Source organism: Agelaius phoeniceus, chromosome 3 (genome assembly GCF_051311805.1).
Source record: "Agelaius phoeniceus isolate bAgePho1 chromosome 3, bAgePho1.hap1, whole genome shotgun sequence".
NCBI lineage: Eukaryota > Metazoa > Chordata > Aves > Passeriformes > Icteridae > Agelaius > Agelaius phoeniceus.
Genome location: NC_135267.1, coordinates 59,259,764 through 59,277,147, shown reverse-complemented (window position 1 = coordinate 59,277,147; position 17,384 = coordinate 59,259,764). Strand labels below are relative to the sequence as shown.

At 38.0% G+C, this 17,384-nt stretch overlaps 1 protein-coding gene across 4 annotated transcripts in view; it reads right to left on the bottom strand.

Moving 5' to 3' along the window:
* The window catches only part of PLEKHG1 (pleckstrin homology and RhoGEF domain containing G1), a 125,291-nt gene that overhangs the window by 71,512 nt on the left and 36,395 nt on the right, over nucleotides 1–17,384 (bottom strand). For all 4 annotated transcript variants that reach the window (XM_077175369.1, XM_054630321.2, XM_077175370.1 and 1 more), the window contains exon 3: nucleotides 16,413–16,487. In XM_077175369.1, coding sequence (XP_077031484.1) covers nucleotides 16,413–16,461 — 49 coding nt within the window. In that variant the 5' untranslated portion in view covers nucleotides 16,462–16,487. The remainder of the gene's footprint in view (nucleotides 1–16,412; nucleotides 16,488–17,384) is intronic.

Below are 17,384 nucleotides of genomic sequence, written 5' to 3'. Positions count from 1 at the left end.
AATATCAATGTACAAAGAATAGTCTGGGCACTGCATTCCAAACACAACCAAGTAATTATACCAAATAATTGGTAAATATAATCCCAGGACTTTGAAAATTAGCACTTACTCCTAGAAAGCCCAGACATTTGTGGTGTATTTTACAGGCAAATCCATTTTTCTACATCATTTTCCAACCCTTCAAGTATGGATAAGGTCTCTTTTCATCCACCCTCAAGGGATGCAGTTTCAGAGGAAACCCATGGATACCTTTTTTATTCTTCTTGGTGTTTATGTGCACATTGACCCCTTCAAACTGTCAGTAAAATGACACTTGCATTTCTCCTACTTGTGACATTGAGATTTTAATTTTTTTTTTTAAAGAGTATGTTTCATGCTTTTTGTTTTGGATTGTAATCTGCAGTTCAGCAGAGATCCTCCTGGATTCTAGAACCATGATGCTTTTCCCCTTTCATTTGAGTGGAAGAGATCTGTGAGAGCTTGAGAGCTGTAGTGTCCAATTATCACTGTAAAAATATTTTTAAGATTATATTTGTTTATGATAACCATCCTCTGTAAATCCATAACCAAAGGGTAATTATCATTGTCATTTAATCTCTCAACAAAATCTGCCAACGAGCTTGTGTTAGAGTATGGGTGAAGCTTCACCTGAAAAAGAGCCAGCCACTACACCTCAGTTCTGTGTCTGAGTCAGAACTTACATCCTTCCAGCTCCAACCAACTACCTCCTGTAACAAAACAAGCAGTAGTCATTAAAGAGCCTTACAGCAGCAGTGAATAGTTACTGCTTTATACAAATAGGATTATCAGCAGCATCTTTTTTTGCCTTAGGATAAAATCTGGGACTATAGGGACAAAGAAGAGTGGTAGGCAGAGTGAAACATTATTAAATACTAACCATGGAGGAGAAAAAACAAAAATTCCCCTGAGATGACAGCTTAAATTCTTCCCTTTGGGTTGCCTAGAACACTGTCAAGTTCCTATCAGGTTCCTTAGGCAAGTCAGGGACTTGTTTAAGTACTACAGGCAAGGAAATAAACAGACCCAGATTTCAAAGTCTCGTCCCAGAGCCAACAAAAACGCCACTTTCCCTCTGCAAGCTGTGCCTGTTGTTCTGTGTAAAGCTATCAATTACATCCTTTCCCAACTTGGCATTAAAAGTATCAAATTGCCCTGGCTGGATGAGAAACAGCCTCTCATCTGCTTCAGAAGTGATGTTTTTATTGCTTGAGTCCAGAAGTTCCATTATTTCATTAGCACAGAGTTAACACCAGAGTGAAGGGAAAATGAGTTACAGCCACTTTTTCAGCATGCATGAAGCAGAACATCTTACTAAGGCCTGAATAATGTTGAACTAAGCCTTCACATTTAATAAAGCTGGGCAAATCCACTGCACCAAGTATGATTTACCCTGCAAAGCATTTAAAATGAACACGGATGTTTAGCAGCAAAGCCCAAAGGTAAATGGGCTCAGGCATGGTTAATTGGTTCACATGAGAAAAAAAACCCTCAAACGAAAAGAAAGAAAATTACATTCCTGCTGGTCTTGCTCCTGCAACACCTTGCTCCTGCATGCTGGGTGAGAGCAAGCAGAGGTAAGTGAATATGTAACTAGACACAGGATGGGACTGTTCCTTCTTATGGTACTACTGATAAATCTGCTTAGCTGTATCAAGAAATCATAGCTCTTTTCCTGCAAGCTGGAAATTTTAATGTGAGCACTTAGCAATGAGCATGCCAACTTCTCTATATCTATGAATCCTTCATGAAGTTACTCATTTGCTTAAATGTCTTGTTCTGAGAGCTTTGTATCACTGAGTCCAAATATACTGATTTCTGATTCAATAGGCACTTTAAAGTTATGTTTTCTCTATGCTAATATTAGAATTGCTGCTATTGACAGCATAGTTTATGGGAGGTGTTTCACAACTAACTTATTTTGGTTTTTGTGCAGAGGAATGGCATTCAAAGTACACCTAAGCTTTCCAGACATTCCACCCCCACACCTAATTTAAACACAAAATATTGCTATGACATCTTGACATGAAGATCTCAGAGTATCTTAAACATACTGAATAAACTTCTGTGATACTAACCACAATTATTCTGTAGTTACAAGGACACAGCACAGTAACATGAACTGTGAGCCAACTACCTATGACCCAAAATAGAAAACAAATCGATTTTGTCTGTCTGCGCCTGCGTATTTGCTTCAGGACACAGTTCTTCAGGGATTGTTTTTGTTGATGTCAAACTGGCAGTCCACAAATCAGCCTAAATTACTCACCTCTCCAGAACATACTAGTGTTTCAAAAGGGACATATTTTAAGCAGAAATTTAGCATTAAATGCAGAGTCCTTAGAACTTTTAACCATAACCTGTATTTATTTACCACAGTGGTAAATAAAGCCAGTGAATCACTGTATATTTCAGTTTCTTTTGCATTAGGCTGTTTGACACTATACTGTTTTCAGTATTCAGTACTGATAAAGAGGACTCTTGGCATTTTAGAAGAGTAATCTCTTGTGAGAATCTGAAGAGTTGACAAGGGATTTCTCAGTAATATATCATAATTACAACCATGCCAGCAAGCAAATTTGTGAGTCATTATTTTGATCCCCAAGTCACATGCACAAGGTTAGTAGACATAATATGCAATAACACACTTGAGTACCTTGAAGAAGCAGATACTATTGTGTGCACCCATGTTGATAACTAAGCAACTATTCAACATTATAGAAGAGGTAGAGGATTTTTTTGTGTTTCTGAGAACAGAGCTCTCTTACATAACTTTTAGGAAATCCTTCACTGATGACTTCTGAGCCTAAATTACAAAATCCCACTTTGCTTGAAACAAATCCATTTCATTTTTGAATGTTTCCTAATGTTCTTCTGGTAGGTAAAAAAAAATAGGAAAGAAAAGAACCCACAAACCACCAACATTCAGGGTTGTATTACACACAGGAACTAAAAACGTATTGCCCTTTTGTTTGGTAAGTAGGCCACAGATTTCTTTTTCTTAATTCTGAAACCCATCCAAGCTAAAAATCTGAGCTCTTTTTGAAGCTTTGATTAGTGGTTAGATTTCAGTGGCACATATACAAAACCACCCTAGAGCCCTCCCTTGCATATTAATATTTGCAATATAACACACAAAGAAAGAAAGGTGGGCACCTAGGTAAGAGAGAGACCAGCCCTTAGCTTCCTTCCAGTCTACTTTAGCAACAGCATCTCTCCATCAGGAGGTACTTCTTTGGCAAGGAGCTACAAAAAGCAGTCCCAATCCTTCTCTCCTTTCTAACTCTCAGCCAATCTGATTATCAGAGTTTTCAAGTACTCTGCCAAGGTACTGAGAAAAGATCACAGGATAAAGTCTAACAGCTACAACTGTGTGATTTAAGAACGAAAGTGACTTTAAGTCATCACTTCAGTACTGTTTCCTCTAATTACTGGATCATTTCCTATCTGGACATTTATAGTTTTTGATTATACAGCTGCTAAGATACCTGTGATCACAGATGACTGCTATATTCAACAGCATCCAAAGTTCACAGCAACAAAGTGAGCTCAAAGTAGCTTTTATCTTCCTTTCTGCTTAACCCTTCTAACACCCTGCACTATTATATGGTAATGCAAGTTACTGCTTCTCTGCAAACTCACAATACCAGGGTGGGCAGGGAAGAACATTACAAAAAAACCCACCCTGGATTTAAAAATTACCTGTAAAAAGGGCTCTGTTAGCATAGTTTTACTCTGTAACCTCAATGCCATTCAAAACATTTATTATAATTTTGGACTAGCTCAGAGATTTAAACCAGGGACTGCTCCCTTTTCCCTACCAAGAGAAAAAAAGAATAGAAATGTAAAAAAAAAAAAAAAAGGAAATAAATTAAAAGAGAGATTTAAAAAGAAAAAGGGAAAAGAATGTGCATTAATTACAAGGTACTGACTGACCTGGATTAGCCTTTATTCCATGTCAGCAGAAAAGAATTCCGAACATCTGCATCAATTACAAGGACTGCTGTTCCAAGTGAACTTCTTGTGAGAAATAAATGAAGAAAATCAACTTTTGGCTTGTTCCTGTGCCTAAGTTTAACCCTGTGTAGTCTACTAATGAGATAGTACCTTTCTTACAAAGTCTTTCACATTATTTTAGGAACAGAGCAAAGAAACTCATCAAGTTTCTGTCTGTATACTTTAATTCCAAATGGCAGGGGACCAGTTTTCCCCTATTTATAAATAATCCTAAGCATCTTAATCAAGTGGGAATAGGGAAAAAATGCCTTCTAGACAAATGAAAAGATGTGCAGGATTTCAGTGCACTCAAGCTCTAGCATTTCTAAAAGAACATCCAAGAATTGTAAAGATTGCAAAAGAAGACATGAGAAACATGTGCTGTCAGAAATCCTACACTGTGACAACAGGCAAAAGAAGCTCCTCTGTTCAATTTACACAGTCAACAGGTACCTGTCTGAGGGTCACAACCATTTCTTCAAACAAAAATTTAATAGTTTAAGCTAAACACACAGACATGTTCAGTCTAGGAACAGGATTGAACTGATGTCACAATTAGGGATAAAAATCTTTTTGTCATGGTTGATTCTACAATATGTTATTGCTTAAGAGACTAAATCTCTTTCTAAACAGTATAAGATCCCAGAAATAAAACCTTTGCAATTCAGGTCTTCAGCTTCCAAAGATCACATTTTGCAGGGGATAGGCTCACACACCTATTGCAGTACTTCCAGGTTTTAGAAACTTCTAGACACCTCTCCAACAGGTGCAGATTCAGTGTTAATTCTCTTCATCAGGAAGTCCACAAAACTCCTGTGAGGACACAAAAATTCCCACTTTTCTTCATACACTAAATCCAATAGGTAATACGTGTACTGACAAGCAGAATTACTGCTGAAATCAGCACTGGCCTTAGAAGAAAGACCAATTAACATCTACAATCAAACCATACAGTTTTCATTACTTTTACTTTTATCATTTTAAATTTCAGCTTTATACAAGGGATGGAACCATCAAAGATATTCAAATACAGGAAGTCTCATATGTAATGGTTTTGCAGTTCTTCATAAAATCAAAGTTAAGACAACAAAGATGTCATCTCTGCAGGGACAGACTGTGCATTAAAGCCAGATGAAACACTTAGAAGCCAAGACCTGGAAGATGTTGCTAATTTGAAAAAAGGTAGAAACAATTTAGTGACTTGCCAAGTGTTACTGTACTTTGTTCAGTAGAAAGAGCACATATTCTGTAAAACTATGAAGTGTTTCAGGTAAAATACATAGTAGCAGAACTTGCTTAAATGGAAAATGTACTTCCAAATACATAATGTACTGGTAGAAAAATTATATCTGATGTATAAAGTGAAATATCAATTAGTTGTGCTTCTTGACAGATTGTAAAAACAACTATGGGCAGAAATGTTTGAACTGGGATTTTCATATATCTTTACAAAGTAACAAACTAAGTCAGACAAAAGTCAGACAAATACAGTACTTGAATACATCCAGACTTGAGGAAGCTTGCCAGAATGTCGAACTTGGCAGAAAAAGATTAAGCAGGATCAAGTCTGATCAACAGGCAGTATTTTCAGCTCTACGAGACTCAGGGGTGTTTTTGGTTGGTTGGTTGTTTTCTTAGTTTTCTGGTTCTTTTTTCTCCTTTTAATATGCATTCATTTTAAAGGAATTTTAAAGGCTTAAACTTGGAACCAAGAAGCTTTCCTGTACATCAGTGCTTACAAACACATCTGCTGTTTTATGTCAAAGGCAACCTAAATTTATTTTCTTTAAATTTAAAAATTAAAAATAAAAAAAGGAATAGACATAAACCCTATATTTTTTCCCCTCCATACAGTATCTTCAGTGTGATTTTTCCTGCCCCACAAGCTTCCCTCCTCCCCATATTCTCTGTATTTCACATTAAAGATTTCCTGGTATGACATTATCAGTGTGGCCTTTCCAGCTCTTTTATTCACATGCAGAGAAGGGTGTGGGTAACTTATAAAAGTAGCTGTAAAGTAAACATGCCTATAAACTCTGACAATTTTATAAAAGGCAGTTATTTGTCTGTATTCAGAAGTGACAACAATGCAGTGACATTCTCCCACAATAGGTAAGTGCAAACTTGGTTTTGGGTATCGTGGTCTTCAGTCACAGCAGTAATTCCATGACTTTTAAATTTGTGAACTTAAAAAGCTTGGGCAATAATTTTTATTCTTAGTAAGACTTTGATTTCCCCACCTCTCAAGAAAAGGGTCCACAGAAGCCAGCCATCCAGGTAGCCCAGCTGTCTTCTAAAAATGTGAAAATCTAAATACAAGTTCAGCACCAACAAAGAAGTAGAAAATAAAAAACCAAAAACAATCCCAAAAAACTTCTCATTTATAAACAGTAAAAAAAATTCACCTCTATCCAAACAAAGTCTAAACCACTATCTTCAGGCTGTTCACAAGAAAGAGGGCTCAGCAGTTAAAAATGTGTTGCATTTCTGGTGGTTTTGGCTCACTCTCCTGCACCCTGATTACACAAACACAGCCCCAGCTGGGGCCAATGCTAGCTCTGATAGGGTCATACCACTCCTCCCTGGTGGCCAGGAGAGCTCAGTGTAGCACAGGGCACAGGAACACGCTGGGACAGCTGGATTTAGATCACAAAACTACTCCAAAGGCATGATCTGAATCATATCCACACGTCTGCATCTGTCTGAAAGACGTGTGGCAAAAGGAACTGGAGCTGCTGTATTAATACTGTGGATTCCAGGCAGGCCTGAAGTGATGAGCAAGTCATGGTCTGTGATGAATGCACAGCATCCATGTAGGATACAAAAGTTTAAGTCACAACAGAAGATTGCAGAGGTCCAGCTGTATACAGAATCAGTTGTTCTGATTCTAAAGCAGAAACTCTAGCTTTCTGACTTGACATAGAAGTTTCTGGAAGCAGTGTACAGAGCAACTTCCCAGAAGCATAAAGCACTGTGAGTTCCCACTGCTGCTTCTCCAAATCAAATGAAGCTTGTCATGTCATCACGAGCCCTTCAGCTTTGGGTGTTGGCCAAAAAAACAGTACTTTCAGTACACCTGAAGCCTTGGAGAGCAGATAAACTTTATTGCTAGAAAACCTTAGGCATTAATGTAAGACCTGTTCAAAAAAGTCATCAGTCCCTGTCACCCTGGTTGTAGCCACATCTTGCAATAAGAGCTGAAGAACTGTGACAAACACTGGAACTCAGGTTCTCAACAGCATTTGATTTCTTCAGCATGTTAGATGGAGGCATCATTTTTCTTCAGCATTTCTCTTATGAAACACTTAAAATATTTCTAGGCACTTCATTAAATGCACAACATTGACAGGAAATGTGCAAAGAGACAAATATTTTTATTTGTAGGTCCTAAAATTACTGTTTGAAGATGTAACCTGAAACCTCAGTGCTGCAACGCAACTCACCATATAGCTCCTCACATCCACTGATTACTCCATAATTACAAGGAGCCACCTCCTTCCAGGATTGTAGCACAGTGCTCTTTTAAGACTAAATTCCCAAGAAATGGGGTCCAGGTATGTAAGAAGATGCAGGTGTGAGTTTTTTCCTTCAAGAGGTTGAAATAAGAGGGGGTGGCAAGCAGCAGAACTAGCCAACAATCGCTAATAACGAATATGGATTTAAAATACAATCAGGACATTCTTCATTAATATTTCTGAGGAGAGAAATGAGCAACAGTTCATGACAGACTTCACACTCAAAAAAGTCATCTTTCTGTCACATGTCTTCTTTCTGTCACAAGGATTACCTAGCTAACAGATGTCAATGGAATGGGTCTTTAAATACTTTGCCTGTTTCAGCAGGTCACAAAATATTTGTGCGGTGGGGTTGAATAGGGCAGCTTTGGGACTCCTTCAATTTCCTATCTGAAATTTGCCAAATGCTGTAAGATTAGACCAGTGTCTCTAGTTAATATTGCTACTTCTCTGAAGGGGAAAAGATCCTCAAAATTTTAGACAGTCTTTAAACAAAAATAATGTATTTTACTACTACTCAGTTGCGGAAAAAAAAAATCACTAATGACATGAGAAAAATTCCATTTATACATGCCATACTTACAGTGTGAAGAAGGGTCTCTGTGTCTCTTTTTGAGTGACTACAGAGCTCCTAGGACTGGGATCTAATACCAAGATTCTCACAGGGTAGGTATCCTAACTGGGGCCAAACCTTGAATGCAGCCATTTGCTTTTTGGGAGAGTTGTAGCAGCGTCTTATCTTCCTAAAGGATTTCCTGTTGCCTACAATTTGTATTCATATGGCAAAACCACAAAACATTCACGGCAGGATGTTCCATCTTTAGAAACACTGGCTGACTTCAGATATGACCAGACAGAACCAGCTCCTGGCCAGACATTAGGCAAAATTCCCTAACAATTAGCCTCACACATGACTTGTTTCTTCCAATATTGCTTTCCATTGTGAAACACATACCCTCACAAGAGATAAGATTTAACCATGAACATGAAATTTTTATGCAATGAAAAGTACAAATACACAAACTGATAACCACCCTTCTTAACAAACAGACATTGAGAGCAAGCATGTGGTTTATAACTATCTTGACAGAAAGTAGACAAAACAGAACCCAAATAACTTGGACTGCCTGGCTTTCCTGAACCAGAAGAGTCCAGATTTCCTAGGACAGAGGTTAAGCTCAAATTCTTACCACCTTAATAAATTTTTGGTCATTCCATCATTTGAAGCACAGGCTACATTGTGTGCATATGGGAAAAAAAGTGTTTACTTCACCTGGAAGCAGTGTCCCTTTTGAATTATTCTACAATATATATGTTGGAGGAACCATTGCCAAGATGTATGTAATGGAATTTCTCTTAAGACTCACTCCACAAAAGCCACAACTAAGAACAGATTGGAAAAAAATAAAATAATTAACTTCTCATGTCCTGAACTGCACAATTGGTTTTGCAGTGTATTCTGACCAAAGAGATGACCAGAAACTAATGTGGATATAATTTGAAGAATTAAAGTATCTTGTTTGCTCTTTTGCCTGCACCTCTAATGGATCTGGGCAAAGTACAACAAAAGCAGCCTCCCACCTTTACTCCCCTTCCCTGCTCTCCTCAGCTTGCTGACTCTTCAAGAAGTTGACTTCAGGAGTTTGACATATTGCCTCAAAATTTTTTATTGCTCATAAAACATCAAAGCTACCTCCCCTTCAGGTTTATCAGCAAGCAGCATTTACCCCCCTTTTTAAGCTAAATAAAACTACAGGGAGCCAATTAAAAAAGCAAAACTACAACTAAGCTTTCTTCTGTATATATTAATCTCTCAAGTTTAAATTTAGCATATCAAGGCCTCTCAGCCCAATTCTAATGTCAGTGGAATAGTTTAAAATTACTGCTAGACATATAACTGGGTAAATAACAAAAAATAGTGATACCTACTACTAGCAGGCTTACATTTGCTATCTATATAGCACCTGTCAAAATTCTTCAGAATCGAGTGGTCAATAATGGGGAGGTACCTGTGCTGCTGCAACTCAAACAGCAAAATGTGGTTTTATCTTTATTTTTACTACTTTGGATCTTTTGGTTTTAAGGATATGGTCAGCACAAGATGAAAGAATGTAACCTTGATGTTGTAATTTATCTTAAGAGTTGCAGCTCACTTTAATTGGTAGCACTTAATTCATTTTTTTCTGTTATCCTTCCACGTCCTTTAAGTTACTTTGGAAGAAATATGGCTGGGGAGGAGGTGGAATCAATGAATCTGAAAACAGATTTCTGGCTTGTCACTTGAATAAAGCAGCAAGGCAAAATATGACAGAAATTCCAAAAGGGAGGGAAAAAGTACAGTTCTGGGGATGAAAGCTGATTTACATTTAAGAAACTGTTGAAAGACTAACTGTTACTATTACTTATTTTCCATATATTAACACTGTGCAGTTGCCAGCAATCTGGACTGTGTTTCCACACAATGACTTGAAATATATCATAGTAAAGAAAAACACCTCAAACCACCACCAAAAAAAAAAAAACCAAAGCAAAACAAGCCATTATGAAACTGGCAAAGGAAACTACTTTAAATCAGCATTTTTAATAGGACAATTTTCATTATAACTGCCTTTTTAGGCTGTTTCAATTATTGCAGAATGGCAATTTAACACCTAGCAGCTGCTTTAACAATAACTGTTCTGTTTGGGGACAAAGTCTTCCCAATAAAGGAATCTCAAGAGAAGCAATGGCTATCAATCTCAATCTAGAAAGAGCAGATGCAAAGCATACTGCTAAGATCTGTAATCACAGAATAGTACATTTATATTTTTACACCAGGCCATGCACAGCTAAGACTCCAGTATTAGAGTGTAACTTCTCCAAAAACTATTATGGTACTCAAATTATTTTTAAACACGAAAAGGTAATTTAAAACTGCAATAGCTTATTTTAGGATCAGCAGCACATTTCTGAGGTGATAAGCAAGACAGATGCTAAACATAACACAAAAATTTAAAAAACCTATTTATAAAGGAGTGTTCAATCAATCTTTTTGTCATGCATTTTATATACACAGCTAAGCTCAAAATAATTAATAAATTCAATAATTAGACACTCTTTATCATTCCTGATAGGAAAAGGAATTTTTACACTTCAATACACAGATAATTAGTATGCCACTTCTTTCTTTTCTCTAGCAAGGAACCTTTGCTCCTCCAGGAATGTTTTGTTTTAGATTTCTCTCGATTTGAAAGATCAATTTAGAAATAAATTAATAACATTAGGACACAGAAGGGCTTTAAAGAAACTAGCTGGTTTTCATCAAGATGCATCACATTTGATTGCTTCATGCAAGCCACACTTAGCCTCCCTATTTCGAACTACCCCAAATTGGTTATTTAATATGTGCATATTATGTGTGAAACATTATACACATAATTTTACATTGTATGTAATTTATTGATACATAAGCATAAAAATGCATCAAACTCAAGTGCTACACTTCTTAATTGCTTGAGAACTAAGAATTAGTTAGCATTGAAACAGAAAAATATAAGTAATTCTTTGAAAATGGGATCACTGATGTAAAAAAATACTCCATCATTTCCAAACCTCAAGGTTAAGCAGTTCAGGCCACATAAACTTTTTATAATTTGTGGATGACTGGTACACTGATCTTTGGCAGGATACCAGCCAGTCAGGACACCAGGGAAAGTGCTCGGCATTTGAAGAACAAGCCATTCTACCTGTTAATGACCCAACCTTTGTAATCAGTGACTTAATCACCATGACATTACAGCAACTGCATCTTCATTTCTGATGGGGAGCAGGCTTTACTGTACTCAGACATTTCACAATGTTCAGAACAGTCTGCCTCTCACTGCCCTTCTCTGCCCTCGATCAAGACAGCCACCACCTCCTCCTCCTCCTCCTCTTCACTGAGCTGAGGAAGTTTAGAAGCCCATCTGGTTTCAGCCTGTTGGCGACTGAGAAAGAAAGTGGGACCCAGGCAGAGTGGCTCAGTGACTAAGGCAGTTGACCAAAGTGCTTTCAGGAAAATAGCCAGTGGATTCCAGGCTGTGGTTTAACGCCTCAGGCGCTAGCAGAGAACACGAGCTGTGCTGCACACCGCAGGGGCTGCACACGGACTGGCTCAGGCTCTTGGGAGCCCTCAACTTCTGCGGCCTGGAGGCTCACCCACGTGTCAAGAGTTATGACAAGAGTCATTATGCCTTGTGACAACAGCCTTCAACCCCTTTTTCAAAGGAAGATGTGCCACCCTCTTGCAGCATGTATAGGGAAGCCCACAATTTAGTGAGGAGTCAGAAACAAAATACCCAATTTCATCACCCTTCCAGTTCGCTTTTCTCCCATTTCCAATCAGATTTCAAATCTACTTAGGCTTCATCACCTCCTTTTATAAACACTAGGGGTTAAGAATTTCAGATATTGTCTTTATACAGAGACTTCCTCCTCCATCAAGATATGATTCTGGGGGCATTACATGCTGCTGCAAAATGAGCCTATGAATAGTAACTAAGGAATAACTTGGCACAGAAAGATTAAATTACTGGGGATAGTGAGGATATAAAAAGCATGTACTATGTTTTCCCCATCACTTTTCTAGCTTCCAACCATTTTCAGCTAAAGGTCTTTCCTTAGTTTACAATGGCTCATTTATTTGGAGCTGTCTTCTCTGGTCTCCCTTTCAACTCATGAGTTTTTAAAATTCACAATATTATTTTGCAGGGAAGTCCACAATGTCCACCATCTTCTGCATAAGTAGCCAAGGCCTTTTATGTTCCATTTCACTGACTCAGTGTCAGCACACAGATTTTTTTGTGCCCATCTCAGCCCAGTGATGTACCATTAAGCCTACAAGTGCATTATCACCACAGTTTCCTATAACTTCACATGCACATAAGATCTGAAAAAGCTTTAGATAAGATGCTTCATTTTCCCACCTATTTCTGTGTTTCTTTAAAAGGGGTGCAGTTACAATAAAGTGCAACAACAACTTTCTCCATTACACATGATGCACTGAAAGCCCACACAGCACTGGGACAAAAGGCAGCACTTCCTAACCCATACAACCACACCCTGGCATTCCTGCCATGAAAGAATTAGCCTTGGCAAAATCTGGAAGTAGGAATACTGATGCTATTTTCTTCACTGCACTTGAAGTGTATGATCCATTATGGCTGTGCTTGCATGTTTTTCCTGTGCAGTGTTGCACATTACAGCAAAAATAGCACACAAACCTAAGTCAGAGGAGTTACAAAATGCTATGAGACATCACAAGCAGCAACAGAAAGAGCTGGCAGGCTCCCACTAGTGCCATCAGGTACACAATGCAAGGAAAACCACTGCTTGTTGCTGTAGGATAATTTTACAATGACATAAGTTTGTTGTCCATAGGGATTTGTCAGTGGCTGTTTATAAAGTCCAGGTGTAACATTCATTTCCTTCAGGATGCAAGTGTGGACCATGAAGTTAGTAAGAGAGGATCCAGCTGTGGGAAGTCATGCCTCTTACTTAATGAAAAAGTTGGTGTGGGAAGAGGGAAAGGAAGAAGATTTTGTGGGAGTTTAACTTCCTCATGTCTTCTTCAAATATGCCTACTTTAAGGCACAGAAAAACAACCAGTCAAGGTGACTGGAGAAACTGAATAAAGGTTCCCACATCCATATATATTTTCTAAGTGTTTTGCATAAAGCTACTGCTAAGGTAGCACTTGACTGATATCCCAAAAACTTAGAGTCTGGGAATCTTCCAAATAGATACTAAGGTAGACCTCATCTGGTTTCTTTGAGGCAAGCCTAGCTATGTTACGAACAGCTGTTCATGGGTATCAGGACAAAAAATATTAATCCACTATCCACAGGATGAAACACTTGTGTTTTATGAAAAAATTTTCAGTATCATCAAAATTTTGTTAAGCTAGAGAAGGTTTTAATCCTATAAAACAGATAATTTGTAGTGAAAGAATACTACAATCATTCCCCTAAATTTTTGCAAATAAGTAACTCCACAGCTCCAGATACCATCATGAGCCACTGTGAATCACAATCAGCCTCTCTAAAGGAGAGAGCAGGAATTTGAGCTGTGGCTAGGGTGCTCCTGTCACAGCCTCATTTCCAGTGGTTAACTATATCAGAAGTTTAAGAGTGATTTTTCAGCAAACACAAGCAGAAAAAAATGCCAATTCCTTTGCAAGCTAAACCAGAAATACACTCAATCCACTTCCTGGTATTGACATAGTACATTGTTCTAAATGCATCCATTGTAAATAGAATATAATAGCTTTGCCAAAGGAAAACGGTTAAGAAATAGTTATACGTGGATCATGGTAGGAGTTTTTTGTTTTAATTTGTTTGTCTACCACTCCTTGATAGCTAGACAAGCTTCTTGAAAAGTATTTTTCCCTGTGTGATATGCACACACTTCCATCTTTGCAACAACCGAATATCCAGGTCCTGGGTTTTTTCTCCTGATAGCACAAAGCAAGCATTGACATTTATAAATACAACTGTTGACTCTAGAAGGTTTGACAGAAGAGGTGGCAGAAAAGCAAACAGTCTGCCCACCCACTGGGGACCCTCGAGTCAAGGACTAAGTTACAGTAACTTAATTACAGGAAACTCTCAATTGTCTGCTCCTGTGTGCTTCATGGCTTAACTGGAGTATACGGAGCAGTGGGTCAGGGGCAGGGAGGGGCACTGCTAGGTTAAAGCAACACTGGCTTTTTCAAAGTTTCCAGATAATCAGTTACTTGCCAACACTTTGCTCAACCCAACTTGACCCTGATGAACACTAGAGGTTAATTGTTAGAAATCTGTAACAACAAATACACCTTTTTCTTTTCTTTTAACCAATGACTGCAAGAATATTTCTTTTGGGGGAAAAAACAAGCAGTAATAAGTTGTTATGATTTCTGGAAATAATTACAAAAGTTCACATAAATGTTTATGCACATAAGGAGCATTGCTATCTTAATCATGAGAAATGAAACACCCACTTCTCAATTCTGACTCAGTAATACCAGCAAAATATTTCTACATACCAGTTAGCTGTAAAAATGCTAAGTAAATAGAGATGTATATGATCAAAGACTAACTATGGAAGTTTATCTTGTAATCCATGCTGCAGCAGCCACTGTCATATATGTCTGATCTTTTTTCAGTAAGCATTATCATAACATCTTTGAATGTATTTATTACAATAAACCAACACAAACTCTCATTAACTTCCAGCACTCATGACTTCATATCATTAGAATGTTTTATCTATAATAGAGCATTTTCATCAAGACATAAGTACGGGTCTCTTAAGTGCAGTTTCATCATTACTCATTAGCTCATCTTTTTTTTTTTAAATCTAAAAATTAGTTCCTAAAGAGCAATTAAAAACAAAGCATCCAGATTAAACCTGGATAAAGTTTTGTTTTAGTAAACATTGCATTTGTTAAAGCACACACACAAAATCACACAGAATATTCTGAGTTGGAAGGGACCCACAAATATCAGCAAGTGCAACTCTAATGTGACCAGCCCATACAGAGGCTAAAGCTGTGACCTTGGCATCATCAGCATCCTGCTCTAACCAACTGAGCAAGGATATTTCATACTGACTCTGGAATAACTTCATGACCTCTTATCACAACAAAGAAAAATTATAACTGCAATTTGAAGATGAAGATTCAGAATAATCTCATCATTTTAGTTAGCTATATTTTATTGTAGGCTTTTCCTTCAAGTGAACTCACTGCAATGCTTTTAGCATAAGCATTTATTTATAAGGACGACACACAACATGTGCATCAGAGAGAGCTCAGTCTTTAAAAGACTAGCTGTAATTGCTTCTCCCCTTCTGTGGAGGGGTTCTCCCAGTAACATATTAAGCTTTACAGTAAATTTTAAATGTAAATTTAAATTTTAATTCTCCCTTTACATGAAGAGAATTACTTTTCTCTACTATATTTGATGCAATTCTTGAAATTATTATTGCAGCTTGCTCCTCCATGCCTTTCAAATGCCAAAACTGAGGTTCAAAATCTACAAAAATAGTTAAAACTAAATTTTGAGACCTCTGTCTTGAGGCATAGAAGAAACAATCCTGAGCTGTAAACTTTAGTCAAACTAAACCACACATTTTAATTAATATAGTCCTTGTGTGAGGACAGCAATGATCTAGAAAGCAAGGATATACAAGAACTACTATAGTTTAGACACAATACTGTCAGAAACACCTCAAAATGAAATAGCAAATTTCCCTTCACATGAAATAGGAAATTTTTATAAAATGCTTTAGCGACCCATCCACCAGTGATTCTGGAGAAGGAATCAAGTTAGGCAGGGTTACAATTGTCTTCAACGAATTAATTTTCCCTGAAACCAAGTAACAAACCTACAGATGTGGAAATTTAAAATTAATAAACCTCAAGAGGAAAGAAAATTGTCTGACTGAGCATTTCAAGATTCCACTGATTTAGTGAAAATCTCACAGACAATTCCTCCTTGTATCAATCAACCCACATCTACAATGTCAGCTTTGGTTATGTGAGGCTCAAGTATCCCATACAAAAAACTGGCTTCAGTTAACAAGATTTCTTTAGCAAATGGGACAAAACATCTCCAATGCTGAAATCCTAGCAGTGCACTTCCCCATTATTATATATTTTAGTACAATCATGGATGTTGGGCTAGGGAGGGATGAAGAGGTTACCCAAAGACAAGTAAAAATTTCATGCTATCTAGATAAACATGCATATATAATACTAATCCAGCTCTCCTTTAAAATTAAGGCCAGCAAGGGAAACTCAGTCTTTAACTTCAAAAAATTCTTCACAGAATCCAAACACTTCTTTTTTTTCAATAGACAAAAGAATGGAAGAAAATTACTAACCTTCACTTCTGGGCACAGGCTCTGTAGCACCTGGTGTTTTATCTGGCATCTCTGCAGACACAAGCTTAGTAGAACCTGATGGACACAAAGCAAAGGAAGAGTTCTCCATCAAAACCAGCACGTTTCAGCAAGGCACTCCCCTGCTCCACAGCCCCTGTGAAGGATGGGTTTTCAGCTTTCATCGCTTCTGTGTCTGTGTGTAAGAAGTGTAAACACACAAACTTCTCTCAGGATTAACTGCAGTACCATTCAGGAGGCTCTCAGTTGGATGTTCTACCAGGTAGGCAGGCACAAAAGGACCCTCTCAGACCTGAGAGCACTTATTACATCTGGTGAACTTCTGCCTTTGATTTCACACATTTTTCTGCCTCAGTTAATTTCAAGTGAGAGGTCTGAACTGGGATGGAAGAGCTGCTTACACTCAGGTACTGCTGAAGTTAACCATGGAGTGACCATCTGGAGCGTCACAGCAGCCTGCATCAAACAGAAAATCCCCTAACTTAAAGCTTTACACCCTGTAGAGCACCAATATTTCTTCCAGCATAGCAGTGGGCAGAGAAAAAAAGGCTTCTCAGGAAGGCAGTGAACACGTCTCCTCTTACAGCAACCTTATGTACCCTCTGTGGTACTGGCCAGTGGTCAACATCTGGCCACCACACACTGGCTGGGATTTTGTATCCTCCTTTCCAGCACCTTTGAATATTTTCCCATCACCAGCAATGCTGACAACTCCATTTTACATAATGAAAGCCTCAAGATCAGACAGGATGCACCAAGGCCAGACAAATCAGAACAAGGATGATTCTCTGTCTGAAGGAGTTTGTCTGGGACTTCACCTCAGCTGACAATTCACACAGTTCAGTGATGTGCACAGCACTGTACAGAGTGCACAGCATCAGAAGTATTCACAGTAAAGCCCTAATTCCTAAAGAATTTTGAAGATTTGGCATGCAGTTTTCAAGACAGCCATTA